The sequence below is a fragment of the Urocampus carinirostris genome, chromosome 12, assembly GCF_059441175.1.
Source record: "Urocampus carinirostris isolate Australia breed hairy pipefish chromosome 12, RoL_Ucar_1.0, whole genome shotgun sequence".
NCBI lineage: Eukaryota > Metazoa > Chordata > Actinopteri > Syngnathiformes > Syngnathidae > Urocampus > Urocampus carinirostris.
Genome location: NC_142360.1, coordinates 2073398 through 2088484, shown reverse-complemented (window position 1 = coordinate 2088484; position 15087 = coordinate 2073398). Strand labels below are relative to the sequence as shown.

The 15087-nt window shown below is 40.6% G+C and overlaps 2 protein-coding genes across 12 annotated transcripts in view; one reads left to right on the top strand and one right to left on the bottom strand.

Annotated features, from left to right (window-relative positions):
- Positions 1-14904, top strand: part of usp13 (ubiquitin specific peptidase 13) — a 156632-nt gene extending 141728 nt beyond the window's left edge. The window contains exon 16 of one of the 4 annotated variants that reach the window (XM_088349641.1): positions 13998-14904. In XM_088349641.1, coding sequence (XP_088205767.1) covers positions 13998-14518 — 521 coding nt within the window. In that variant the 3' untranslated portion in view covers positions 14519-14904. The remainder of the gene's footprint in view (positions 1-13997) is intronic. The other 3 variants (XM_088349632.1, XM_088349633.1, XM_088349639.1) reach the window with 3 other exon arrangements.
- pex5la (peroxisomal biogenesis factor 5-like a) overlaps positions 1-15087 on the bottom strand; it is a 238467-nt gene that overhangs the window by 61207 nt on the left and 162173 nt on the right. For all 8 annotated transcript variants that reach the window (XM_088349648.1, XM_088349650.1, XM_088349651.1 and 5 more), the window contains 3 exons: positions 8086-8202; positions 7746-7889; positions 2416-2486 (listed from right to left, as the gene is read on the bottom strand). In XM_088349648.1, coding sequence (XP_088205774.1) covers positions 2416-2486; positions 7746-7889; positions 8086-8202 — 332 coding nt within the window. The remainder of the gene's footprint in view (positions 1-2415; positions 2487-7745; positions 7890-8085; positions 8203-15087) is intronic.

Genomic DNA, 15087 nt, shown 5'->3' with positions numbered 1-15087 from the left:
GTGTGTGGATAAGAGAGTACTCGGTTGGTTTGGACACATGGAGAGGATGGATGAGAAGCAAATGTTAAAGGAGATCTACAGAGCAGAAGTCAATGGAAGTAGACCAAGAGGAAGGCCGCGATTGACATGGATGGATGGTGTCATGAGTGCACTGCAGGAAAGAGGTCTAAATCTAGTGAAAGCTAGAGCTATTGTTGGTGATAGGAATGAGTGGAGAGGTGTTGTAAAAGGATAGTGGGATGTTTGGACGCTATCTAAGGGATGGGCAGGGCACCTGTATGATGCGGCAGGGGTAAACCAGTAAAAGCTGTCGGGCCCTGCTGTTGAACAAAAAAGTGTGTTGTGTCACCCTGACCTGAGTGACATGGCCGCTTTCTGGTGTCCCATTTCATCTGGAGGGACGAAAGCATGAACAACTTGGGTGCCGAGGTGCCTAATTGTTTGGGTGTTTGGGCAATTGGGTTGGCCATGGTCCATAACTCTTGTGTGTGTTTTTTTTTGCTATTTTTTCCCTTTTGTTGTCCTTGTTATTGTATGTTTGTCTTGCTGTCAGTCACCCCTCTTGAGGGATATGACCAAGTAGATAGATAGAGAACAATTAGTAGCTCATTCAAACAGATCTCGGATTTTAATAGCAAACAAACTCTCATCCGGAGTGCAGGCTCTACCATGCAAGATTATATTGTTTATTCAATGTACTTAGGATGAGCGCTTTGAAAGTGCTGCCGTTGTTTCCCGACATGGTAAAACAGATGAAGCTGACTTGTGGCGGATTAGTTTAAAGAGTAAATCGGAGGCCAGAAAGGAGATTTAGACAGATAACTAATGTGCCAAATTCTTAATCTCTGTTAATCTGGAGTGAATGATTTCACCCCAGAAGGTAAAAGTTACATAAAATTGAAGTGACGTCAAATACATATGACTTTTGTTCTTTAGAACAAATGCAGAAATATTTATTGGCCAAACATATTGGTTAAACATTTACGAATGAAATCTAGGATGCGTTTCTAGCAGGACCAAATTCAGGTAAAACTTTTTAATCTGACTTCATAGCAAAGCACACAGATGGCCATTGTTACATAACACACAATCTGGATCCTCAAGCACCTCAAATTTCACTGGTTACTGCCAAGCCAGATTAAGTGCAAAATATTTTTGGGGGTAATCACATTTCTCTGAAAAAGTTATTTGCGTCTGCAGCATTCAGTCAAAATTGAATAAAGGACTTGGCATTTTTAAAAATTGTTTTCATATGTCTTTGGATAGAAACTGCATTTTTTATCTTGATTTGAGTTAGTTTTTTCTGAATGGTACCGTAGACCCCCAGGATACAACATTAATCAGTTCGCAAAATGAAATTGTAATATAGCGAGTGATAGAAACCTTTTCGACCTAACCTAATTATTTGTCTACTGCATTTCCAACTCCAGGAATCCCAAATAAAGAGCACCGTCCACTTTAAAACACAAAATCAACTTTGGGTGGCAGTTCCCTTTTTGGCAGGGTCATCCACCTCTAGAGCAACCTTCCTGATTGCTTGCAAAATATTGTGATCCTGACCAAACTTGTTCTGTCCTGAGGGAGTAGGATGTCTTTCAGGGAAAGCTGCTGAGTCGGCAAAACCAAAAATGCAAAGTAAGTTTTTTATATTGCAATTTTCACATATGGGGTTACCCGTTTCACTGCCTTTAACTAGATGGTGTTGCTATTCAATTATGTTTTTGGCCTAAGAGAGTAGTAGGATGTCTTTCTGGGAATTCCGGCGTGTCAGCAAAACAAAAATTGATGAGTCAGATATTTGGGCATTTTTCAGATCTGGGGTAACCTATCTGAGTGGCTGTAAAATATTTTGTTGATATTTGTTGAAGAGTGGAATGTCTTTCCGGGGAAAATGCTGAGTCAAAATAACCAAAAGTGCCGAGTCTGCTTTTTTCCCCACCTCTAGGGTAATATACCTGACTTCCTGATGATGTTGATATTCAATGTTATTCTGACTTGGGAGAGTGACAAAATGCTGACTCAACACAAGAAAAAGTACTGAATATGCTTTTTTGTGGCATTTTCCATATCTATGGTAACCTAACTGACTGCCTGTGAAAGATTGTGGTGATATCTAAAGTCCAAAAAGTGCCAAAAAACATAATTTTCCACATCTTGAAGGGGAAAATATCATTAGCTAGGGACGCCGTAACCTGAGGTTAGACTGTATTCCAAAACCACTTTGAAAATTCTGTGAAAAAGTGCCAAAAAACATCATTTTCCACATCTTGAAGGGGAAAATATCATTAGCTAGGGATGCCGTTACCAGAGGTTAGACTGTATTCCAAAACCACTTTTGTCCTAATCAAGGATTCCCCCATCTAATAACAAGAATGTGACGAAAGTGTGTATGTTGTCTTGAATTGATTTGGCTACCTCTGGAGGGAGACGATTGCCGCCTGCTCATTTTCGTTTTCAGCCTGAGTGGTCCCGAGCACCTGCCAAGCCTGCAAAGGAGCAATAAGAAAACATCAGTGATTTATCTGCTTTATTTGTCCTCGAAGGCAACCTCGATATACAATCAAAAAGGATTGCAAGTTTTTGGGACGAAACCAAATTAACCCCCTTGTCGTGTTTGGAGAGAAAACTGCTTCATCTCTTTCTGTTTTTAGGACACAAAGAGGAAGATTTCAGCGAAGGCTGCAATAAAATCTGATTCATTCGTCGACTAGTCAATGAATCTAATCAAATAATTTTATTTTTTACCACATTTCAAAATTTTAGTGACATATGTTTGGCCCATACATATTTTGTTCATGTTTTTTCCCCAAAATAAAAATAGCCATAAAACAAAAGACTTGATGAAGTATATATATATATATATATATATATATATATATATATATATATATATACCGGAGCCATATCCCCCTAGTGGGAGGTGGCTAGAGTGAAGAACACATTTACATTTCTGACTCTTTCTGGGAGATTTATACAGAGGAGGGGATTCTCAGCCCCCTCGCTCAACCCAACATCAGTTGGGTTGAGCGAGGGAGTCATTAAGTGACCAACCCCCCCAATTTCAACCCCTAATGCTGAGCGCCAAGCAGGAAGGCAATGAGTACCAATGTTGTAAGTCTTAGGTATGACTCGGCCGAGGCTTGAACCAGCAACCTCCCAGTCTCGCCCTACCCCCAAGGTCACCGAGCTGGTCTAATATATATATATGTATTAATATATAATCAAGATATTTGGATTGTTTGATAATCACATCTTGATTGATGAATTTATTAAATATTTGCAAAAGATTTATTTTTTTCCAAACGACCACTAGAGGACAGTGTGACTCATTTTAAATATATATAATATAATGCGTTTTTTTTTGCCTCTGTAAATTTTTGTGTTAAAACCAGTTAATCCTAAAGGTAGTTTCTGTGTATGTTAAATAAGAGAAGACATAATTTCTCAGATGTCTTCTAAACGCCCCAGGTGAAATTTGAGAATCATCTTAGTTACGTACACACAGGGATTATCCTATCCCTGCAAAAATTGGTGCATTTTTGTACTTTCCTAGGATACCCAAAGCATTTAATTCTGAGGCTTTGCTCTTTCAACATGCAAAGAGCTCAGGAAGGGGAAATAGGAATTCCTCTCGGTTCTCAGACGTTTAACGGTAAACAATTCAAGAAGTTGGAAGGCATCAAAGCAATCAGCGCTCAGGCCGTGTCTTCTAAGGACAAAATCTGTCTGGCACAGCTGGTGAGCGCTGAGGCGTCGGTCCTCTGCGTTTTTTCTCAGCACGAGATGGGCACAGTCGTAAAAAAGTTTGGATACCAAAGTTGGCTTTCTGTGGTGAACCTCTTGGATGAGACGCAGTTTAATGAACTGAACAGTTGATATATCTCCGTCGTTGATCTGCACCAGGCATGTCACGGGGTCGGATCCAGACTCTGTTCTCAGGCGGGTAAAAGAGTGTCAACTCAAAACGTTTAGCTTGTTTTTCAGTATGAGGCTTTATCATTCAGCCTACATTAGAACCTTACATATTTCGGTCTTTAAAATATATATGAATGCAAATTTAATCAAAGTAACTAAAATGTCTTATTTTAAAAAAAATGCAAATGCCATGGTGTGCTCGCTTGCACTCTTTTTTTTGTCCTCTAACACGCTTTTGGTTCGTTAATTAATTGGTTGATTGGTTAATGTACGTGTTTTCCGGAGGGGGGAGGTTGCATTGGTGGGGGGGTTTGGTCAGTGGCAGCACAGGTGACGGAGGGAACCGCTTAAAGCAAGTCAAATACAAGACTTTTAAAGACATTTTTAATGTATTTTTGAAATCAAATTTAAGACCAAGTCGACAAAAAAACACAATTGAAACAAACAAAACAAAAATGAAACAAATACTTCTTGCATACCTGGTACAGCTTTTAGCCATGGCGAAAAACTTTCGTCGGACAGCCACTTTTCTTTAAATGTACAATTTCCTATGGTTCAAGATAAACATCTCTGCCCGAAGTTGCGATGTGCATAGTGAATAGACCTATCACACGTGTCTGCTCTGAAAGGCCCGACTGAAATTACATCACCGTTTTGATCGTTCTGTTACTGTGGTCACTCCATGTTGCCATGAAATAAATCGGTGAATGATCAAAAAGGCAATTGATAAATGTTACTAAATCTTTTTAGTTCGAAAAAATACAAATATTATGAATGTGTTCACATTGTTTAAGACATTCGGAGACATTTTACTGCCAGTTATGGCCATTTTTATTAGAACAATGAATTCAATGCCTTTTAAGACTTTTCAAGGATCTGCAGGAATCCTATAACTAGATAAAGAGAGGAGGGTGAGTGGAAAAGAAGGAAAGGAAATATCATTCTCCTTTAAGCATTCATTTCTCAAAAGTATTATTTACACAAATTATTTTTTATCGTATATAGTCTGCCTTGCTGTGAGTAAAAGGGGCACCTATTTTTGTGCCTTAAACTCTTGTCTAGTTTATCATGCGCAGCATGGCGGCGCAGTGGTTAGCACGTGTGCGGCACGGTCCTGAGGTCATGAGAGCAAACCTCCTGTGAGGAGTTTGCATCTTCTCCCCGTGCTTGCGTGGGTTTCCTCTGGGCACTCTGGTTTCCTCCCACATTCCAAAAACATGCATGTCAGGTCCAAATTGTCCCTAGGTGTGAATGAGGGAGCAAATTTTTTGTCCCTGTGTTCCCTGTGACTGACTGGCAACCAGTTCAGGGTGTCCGTTTTGCCACATATGGTTTTAAACAAGCACATGTTTTTTTGTTCTTATATCCTGGAGACGGGTTGTGTTTTGAGCATAAAAATAAAGTGCACGACCGAATCTACTGATTTTCAGTGTTAAAAGGAAAAAAATGGGGGAAAAAGAAAAAAAAATCATGTTTGGCATTGAATGTGTTAACTGGTTTATTTTAACAGTCAGTTTTATACCAGAACCCTCTCACACAGCCATACAATTCAACACTCCTCCCCAGCAGCCGAAGAGGACATTTGGTTCACATCTATTTATAAAATCATATACAGTATATTGTTAGAAATGACCTGGAGACTTTTTTGACACACTCAGAAATTTACAACGGGCCGGATTCAATCATTCATCAGGCCGGATCCGGCCTGCAGGCCATATGTTTGACATGCCTAATCTACACCATGGCTCGGAAATGCAAAGTTTAAAAAGAAAAATAAGCTGAACAGTAGAACCCCTGAATATGACGTCCTCGCCATAAAGCGTTTTTTACTTTATGATTAGAAATAATTGCCTTTTTGTTTTTTTTCCCAGCCCTTCTTTATGACATTCATCCCACTATAGCATATTGACGAGAACTTATTTTACGAGTCCAAAAATGTACTAACTTTGTAAGTAGCCTGTATGTTATTGATCAACGTCATATCAAATGCAAGTCTGCGATTTGTGTCATGGTATTATGAAATTATACCTTGTTCTGTTACTGTACACCATTTGATACCTATTAGACCTAAGATTTATGGCCCGAGCCCAAGCCCGAACCCGAGGCAATTTCGGGCCGGGTCGGGCCTGAAATCTCAGTCATACGGTCGGGTCGGGTCGGGTTCGGTCCTGCTTTTTTTTTTTTTTTTTTTTTTTTTTTTTCTAAATTAATTAATAATTATAAATATATGTTCATTAAAAATATATACTTAAACTATGTATGGATACTAGACCAAGGAATACTTGTTATAAAATAAATAATTTGGATAAAACGGAGAAGGAGCTGTAATTGCTATTTTTCCGACTCCTATGCAAATTCCTCCCCCCCTCCGATTTTAAATGAAAAAAACAACAATTTGTTTACATCGCGGGATCCAATGCAACCAGGGTTTCATTCACAATAAAAAAGACATTACATACGGATATTATAGTAAATCAAATAAACATTATTTGTGTACAATTAGTTGTGATTGCGGAAATCATAGCGTACAGTGACGTTGGTGACTTTTCCATCCGCATTAACAAACGCATTTTGTAAAATACGATCGCGCTTTATTGTTTAAATAAACGCGTTATATAGACTAGGATCTCCCAATTATTATAATTAGCTCGCTTTATTTTGTTTTAAAGCGTATTATATAGAATACGATCGCTTTTGTCGGAAGCGTACATTGACGTTGGTGACATTTTCATCCGCGTTAAAAAACGCAATTTGCAGAATAAGATCACGCTTTATTGTTTAAATAAACGCGTTATATAGACTAGTATCTCCCAATTATTATAATTAGCTCGCTTTATTGTTTTAATAAGCGTTTTATATAGAATACGATCAGGGGGGGGGGAATTTGCATAGGAGTCGGAAAAGGGCACAACACGTCAACACCCCCTCTCAATGAAAATGCTGCGCTAAAATCTTAAGGACATACTGCTGCTGTGGATTATGGCCCAATGATCAAGTCGTCAAAATGACGGACGCCCTTAAATGTTTTCGCTACCTCTAAAAAAAAACCCGTCAATGACAGATTGTCGCTTAATGTAACATCTGCAGTGCAGACACAGAAATATAAAAGATGTAAATGTTTATACAGTTTTATTTAACTTAGGCCTAGATGTTGTAACAAAAGGCAGGGTTTAATTTGTTATCATAAATCACCCCTCCTTATAAATAAAATATGTAATTTCGGCCCCTTTCGGGCCGGGCCAGCAAATCCAGTTAATTAGTCGGGCTCGGTCCGGGTCGGGTTTAATACCCCTCGGGCCTGCGTCGGGCTCGGGTGCTTTTTTTTGGCCCGATCTTACCTCTAATACCTATTAATTTTCTGTAAAAATTATAAATTACACCTCCCACAATGCCTTTCCCTTCGTTCAGTTTAGCATTCCCTGTTCTTCATAAAAACTGCGAGTTAGTGTGACACAGTGTAGTATTTTTTGCTATGATTCCCAAAACTTGTTGTTCTGGATTGAACGAGCACCGCTGCTTTGTTTCGACCCGTAAGAAATTTAAAAGTGTTGGTGTGTAAGAGTACCGGCTGTTCCTATTGACATAGTGGGTAGGATTCGGCAGGGAGCATGGACTAAATGCCAGGGACCGCAGGAAGGCTTTAAGGCTAGGACCTTAGCTTGGCCTTTTGGCTGAGAGTAAGAGTCCCGGCTCCTAGGCTTTGTAGCGTATTATGAACTGACTGATAACAGGTATTGGATAATGACTAAAGAAGATAGATCAATAACCCTTAACCCCCCCCCCCCCACTTTATTGCATTGGTCACAGTTCTAGAAAAAGTTTTCCTTTACCTCGGAATCGTGCGGGTCCTGCAAGACGGCGGCTTCCAACATAAGCACGGCGTTGGGCAAGTCTCCTTCTCGAGACTTCTTCTGTCCCTCTTCAAAAGCGTTGGGCAAGTCCTTGTAGGGATTATCTGTGTGGAAGTAGTAACCCTGTCAGCGGAAAACAAACCACAAGAGAAAACAAGTTGAGCTTTGATGTTCACAGGGAAAACCGCCGCGAGGAGTCAATGGCTAGCGCTCGGCTCCCCGCGGATTTTTTTTCCAGTTATTTAGAACATATGTGTTTCATTGTAGTCCGCGCCTCCAGGATGAGCGTTTTCCAAAAGCAAATCGGGACAATATTGACCTTCTCGTGTGGAGACACTGAAGAGGGAATCTGAGCTTGTTCGTTCTCCGTCAGCCAGTTCCGCCGAGCCAATTCCTCCCACTCGGCTTGCATCTTATCCCAGAACTCTGTGTCTGACTACAAGAAATTTGGGGGTGGGGGTTGGTGGAGGGTATGGGGGTGGTTGAGCAGGGCAACAAATGTGGAGGATTCAATTAATAACAATATATAGATGTGAAAGAATGATCTGTTAATTTGATATTTTATGTTCTCACTCATGGTACACCCTTTATTGGTACGTATATCGATATGTAGTAAATGTTCTCTGTTGTATCCCTTTCATGTTTTGTTCAGCTAAGTAGTGTTTCAATATATAATGCGTTATACCTCTTTCATTTTTTGTTCAGTAACAGCTATTTGGCATAATATTTCATGGTCTTGTCGTCACAGCACTCTCATTGTTGATCTGACCATGCGTGGAAATGTTTATCATGTTGTTTCTTTTCATGTTTTGTTCTGTTTGAGCTGGAGCATGTAGTTCTATTAATTATCTTTGCACCCTCTTACTTTAATGTTCTGTTTCGTTTGAACCAGTTGGTATTCCAACCTATCCTACATTTTAATTCTTCTGTCTAAGAGAGGGAATGTGAATTTCATTTTTCTGTTCTTTTAGGTTGGTGTTGATACATTATTCAGTTGTTCTAACCAAGTGTGAGTGAGTTTCATTTTTGTGTTTAATTCAGCTAGAACTAGTTGATGTTCCAACATATACCGTGCTGTCTTGTTTTCATGTTTTGTTTATTGTGAGCTAGTTTGTTCCAACATATCCTGCATCGTTGTTGTTTTGCATGGGAACGTTTCATGTGTCGTCTCCCTTTCATTTATTGTTCTTTTTGAAGTTGAAACATTGGTCAGTTCTATCCATGCTTGAGTATGTTCCGTGTGGCCTTTTACGTTGGTGATTTGTTTATTTAAAACCAGTTGGTATAGGAACATATTCCGCGTTACCTCACTTTTATGTTTTATTCCATGCGAATTAGTTTGTGTTCCGACATATCCTGCGTTTTTGTTCTGTCCACGTGTGGGAAAGGTTCCTGAGTTGTTCTACTTTCATGTCTTTTTTCTTTAGAGCTTGTTGGTGTTGAAGTATTCCTTAGTTGTTCCATCTACTTGTGTCTGTTCCCAGTGTCATTTTTCTTTTCTTTTCAGTTAGAACCAGTTAACATTCCAACATATTCTGTATTGTTTTGTTGTCATGTTTTGTTGATTGGAAGCTTGTTTGTATTGAAACATATCCTGTGTCTTTTCTATTCTGTCCATGTGAGAGAATGTTTTTTTATCATCTACATTCATGTTTTGTTCCATTTCTGCTGTTTGTTGTTGTAACATTATACACAGTAGCTGGTCTATGCCGCATACTTTCTTGTTTTGTTCATTTGGATGTTATTGGTGTTTCAACATTTTGGAGCAGTATTGTGTCAAGCCTGTGTTAGAGAAGTTTCCATCTATTTGTTAAGATCCAAGTAAATGTCCTTGTTCTGTTACTGTACACCATCTGATGCCTATTAATTTTCTGTAAAAAAAAAAAGGTTTTCAAAATCTTATATTGTGTCTAAATTTATGGGATCATGTAACTGTGTTACCACTAGTGTGATACAGTCAAGATAAGACGTAAGCCGCAGGCCGCGTATATTTTTCTTTAATAGCTATTGACTTGCTTCTAACACTATGATGTTTCCACTTGAGATGGAAGTCCATCCATTCATCAGAGTACTCCCAGGCGGGACGCACAATGCCAATCAGAACGAAACAACTCTCTCATTTCCTTCATAGTTGAAATTCCTTATCTGTAGGTGATCACGTGCTGCAAGCATTTCTACTGAAAATGTGGAACGGTTCACAGCCAAGTTGTGCACGCCTGGGTCTAAGGTCTCCTCATCAGAGGCCACCGGCTGACATGAGGGCCGTGGCGGCTTCTGACAAGCAGCCATGGCAGGTAATTGGTGGCAGCCGACACTCCTGAGCTCAATTGCCTGGAGCTTGCTTTTAATGCTTGCCATTGCCTGAGGGCTCCTCTCATGTATCAAATCAAATCGGAATTTTTTTGGGCCGCTTGTCAAATATCTAACGGAAATGTGTTTTGATTTACAGTAAACTTCACACATCATTTTGGAAAAGTCACGTTCCAGTTCTACTGGTTTGCATTTTCCGATTTGAGCAATATTTTTATTCTGTCAATTAGTCGATTGATTAAGTCGAAATGTTTTAATTTGATTAATTTGTTTATTTTAAAGTCGAATAATCCCTTTAAAGAAACACATGATTCAAAATAAAAGTATGAATTGGCCAGTAAGCTACCTCTATATCTGTCTGATTTTTATATTTCCAACAGCATTTGAACACATTGAGCTAAACACGGTCATTGTTAGCCCCCCTGTTATTGACTAGTGGGTAACGAAGATTTGGGCCAATGTTTTACAACTATTTGCGCTAACATGATAAAATGAGGAAGCTAGTCAGTGAAATCAGCCATTGATTGATTGATTGATTAATTTGAAAGCGGACTAGGCAATTTAACAAAAAACATAAAACATAGAAAAATAATGTCACAATTATATCCATTATATCAGTTTGAATTTGGAATCAGCTGCATACATTAACCTTATTAGGTAAAAGCATTAAACATATGATCAAAAAATGGACGCAATTAAAAAAGGGAGTTAGGTTAACATGTGGGCAGCACGGCGGCTGAGTGGTTAGCCATCTGCGGCACAGTTCTGAGGTCATGGGATCAAATTCAGGTTTCCTCCTACATTCCAAAAACATGCGTGTCAGGTTAATTGGTCGGTCTAAATTGTACCTAGGTGTGGATGAACAAGTGAGTTGTCTGTCTCTGTGTGCCCTGCAACTGGCAGGCAACCAGTTCAGGGAAACCCTACAGAGGACAAGCGGTGCAGATAATGGACGTTAACAAGTATGTGCATCTAAAATAGTATACTGTAATCCCCTGTAACTTAATGGCATCAGTGCAACGTGGTTTGATATAAAATATCCCACAATGCATCAGAATAGAACAGAACACCTTTAATGTCATTACAGAGTGCCAGTTTAATTCAAAGCTGCCCCATACAGTTCAAATATACACAAATAATTTAAATTGACATTTAAAAATTAAAATTGGATATAAAAGTCGTGCAATTGCCAGTATGCAAAAAATATATTTAAATTTACACAATATAAGAGAGAACACAATTTGAAAACCTAGTGGGCAGCAACTGAGATGTGTTTCAACCATTTTCTCCACCGCATAAAGCTTTCTTATTCCTCTTTTGTTTCAAAAGAAACGGCTCGCCTCTCCATAACCCTTTACACCAACCATATTGAATGGATGCACGAAATATTAAACAATAAACATGTCAAAGTTCTAAGCGAGCTGGAGATAGTATAGACATAGACAGTATAAAATCTTTACGCACCAACTAGGAAGAGGAAGCGGATTTCTTCTTTGGGGTGGATGCTGGGTGACTTCTTACAGCGCCACACGACAATAGCGGCGAAAAGAAGCACTCCAATAATGTACCGTAAATTCCGGACCATAAGCCGCTACTTTTTCCCCAAACTTTTAACCCTGCGGCTTATTCAGTGATGCGGCCAATTTACGTAATTTTTCTAATGGCCGCCAGCGGCGCTCGAGTACAAAAGGTACGATTTAGACCGGTGGAATATATGCGCAGAGGAAGAATGCAACTTCTTGGCTGGTGCATACAGTAAATTAAATTAGCGTGAACAAACCCTCATTATGCAAAAAGCAAAACGAAAAGGCGCATAACGCAGCTTTCAAGCTAATAGCAATCGAGCAGTCCGATAAAGAAGGAAACAGAGCTACTGCACGTAAACTTGGCATAAACGAATCAATGGTGAATCGCTGGAAACGGCAGCGGGAAGAACTGGAGAAATGTAAAAAGACGAAAAAAGCTTCCTGAGGTAATAAAATTAGGTGGCCCGAACTGAAAGACCTTCTAGAAGACTGGGTGAACACACAGAGAGCAGATGGCCGAGGTGTTTCAACTGTGCAGATAAGACTGAAAGCAAAAACAATCGCCACCGAAAAGAAAATTCCGGATTTCAAAGGAGGACCGTCGTGGTGTCTTAGATTTATGAAACGAAAAGGTCTGTCCGTCAGGAGACGGACAACTCTGTGTCAGCAACTCCCTCCCGACTACGAGGAACAAGTCGCACATTTTCACAAATTCTTTCAAAAAAAGATAGAGAATTCAATTGGACCAGACGACGATAAATATGGATGAGGTACCTCTCACATTCGACCTGCCCCTCACCAGGACCGTCAACAAGAAAGGAGAATCATCTGTGACGCTGAAAAAAAACGGACACGAGAGAACTCATTTCACCTGTGTTTTGGGCTGCACTGCATCTGGACTGAAGCTTCCACCAATGGTAATTTTAACGAGGATTACTTTGCCGAGAGAAAACTTTCCGAAAGACATTGTTGTGAAAGTTAACGCAAAAGAGTGTATGGTAGAAAGCCTAATGAAAAAATGGTTGACCGTGTGTTATGGCAAGCGACCGGGAGGATTTTTTCATACAAAAAAGCATTACTCGTTTTGGACAGCATGAGGGCACATATCACAGATTCTGTGAAAGCAGCCATCAAGAGGACAAACTCCATTCCAGCTGTGATTCCTGGGGGCACAACGAAGTATCCGCAGTCGCTTGACATTAGTGTGAATCGTGCATTTAAAGTGGCGCTACGTGTTGAATGGGAGAATTGGATGACTAGCGGCGAGAAATCTTTCACTAAAATTGTCCGCATGCGAAAGGCAACTTTTTCGCAAGTCTGCCAGTGGATCCTGTCAGCGTGGGGCAGCATGAAAAAAACCACCATCATCAACGGGTTCCGAAAAGCCGTTTTGCTGCGTGACGGAGAGGAGGGCACAAAATCAGGAGTGGATGGGAGTTCCAGTGACAGTGACAGCACGAGTGAGGCTGCGGGAGGGTGGGACGATGCCTAAATGACACTGTTTCTTTCCGACACTGAGGAAGACGACTTTGATGGCTTCAGTTCACAGGAGGAAGATAAGGACGGTTTACCGTGATTTTTACAAGTACGGTATGTTTTTTTTACCAGACCTGTTCACTGTGTTGCAAGCGTGTTGCTAGCCTGTTGCTAGCGTGTTGCTACCATTAAGCTTCCTGTCACGGGCACCGTTTGGGATGAAAGTTATATTATTATTATTAAAGCTTTGAAAACTCTCTCGGTGTACCGTCTTTCTTTGTAAATATGTGTAACCATGTATAATATGTATTTGCAACTGTATATTTTTGTAATGTATTTATTTTAGAAACTTATTCTGATATGTTTTGCACAGGCAAATGAGTAAGATGGGGCGGTGCAAACGCGGGCTGACGGAAAGTGGAGTAAAGGTGAGACATGTTTGTGGGCGCGGCGGACAATAGTGGATATATATTTTTCCCACCCTTACCTTTGGAAATATACATTTTTTTCTGTGGATTACTTTCAACGGGCACCCGGAATCTGCAGGTCTGCATCCAACCATAAGTACCGATATCGTTTTCCGTTCATTTTGCCGGTTGTGATTTTTGGACTGTATACTTCTATGAAGGACATTAGAAAGGGGTGCCTGACCTCCAGCTCTTCCTGGGGAGCAAATATGTCTCCCTCCACTTCCAAAACGCTATGGGCCCACCCAACAACCCGAAAAGTCAAGCGATGACCCAGTTTTGGATGGGCTCGTACTTGCGGAAGCTAAAGCTTGTACCAAACAATCATTTGATACCAGTGTCCTTTAACTTGCCACCAACACATCTCTTAATTCGGAACTTTTAAAATAAATTTGATTTAGAAAGAATGTCACACTTTACAAAACCACAGGGCCCTTATTGCTTTTGTGCAGGAGTGAGCAACAGTGAGTCCTGTGCGGGGGGTGCGTTTGGCGAGCCTACAACAGTTTGGAGCAACGTGAATCATCCTGCCCTCCCAAACAGACTACGGGACCTGTCATGGATGGTGGCTAGTGAGATTCTCTCAGTCAGAGCCGTAACGCACCACCGAGGAATGTCAGCGATCGCGACATGCCCTCGACCTGGCTGTGGCGCCCAGGAGTCGGTGAGGCACCTTTTTTGTGAGTGCAGCGCTGCCGAGGACCTGTGGGCAATGGCCGGCCACCTAGGAAAATTCCCGGACTTGCCAGCAGGGGAGGTCCCTGACGCACAGTACGTGCTTTACGGGGTGAGTGGGTCGAAAAGGTCACAGAACGACTTTGTCAAGGACTGGCTCACTCTCGCCACCATCAAAGACGCCATCTGGACCTCCAGAAACCTGCTGGTAAGGAGGTGCAGGCAGATCCCCCCCGTGGCTGTGTTTCGAATGGCTACAGATACCATACAATCTGCGAGCGGCAAGCCTAGGACGTAGCCATAAAGAAGAATCGTCTGCACCCACCCGAAAGAGGGAACCGGGTCTCCCGGCATTAACTGCCTGGTTATTCGAGTGGTTGTGGAAGGTAGAAGTAAGAAGGGTAAGGACCCATCTGAGCATCCCGGGCAGAGGACTAGAGGATGCTGCTTGGGAGGATGGGATGGAATCCCACTTGAAAAGACAGCTATGCCGTTGCACAATAGTATTGCCCTCTACACATTGGTTAACTGCTGTTAAAAGTGTTGATAAAAATTGTTCAAACCTCATGTTGTTGGGATATGATATAGTGAAATTGTGTGTTTAATTGCTGTTAAAAGTTAAAAATGTCGGGAAAAATTGTTAAAACGTCATATTGTCAGATATAACGAAATTGTGAATATGCTTAATTGCTGTTAAAATTGTCAGGAAAAATTGTTCAAACATCACATTGTTTATTTGCTTGTTAATAGTGTCAATAAAATTGTTCAAACCAAAAAAAAAATTAGTTTCAATCGCGGGAAGTCGGGTTTGGGTTAATTTTGTGTTTGTGTTGCATTTTTTTAATGTGGGCGCATGCGGCTTATATA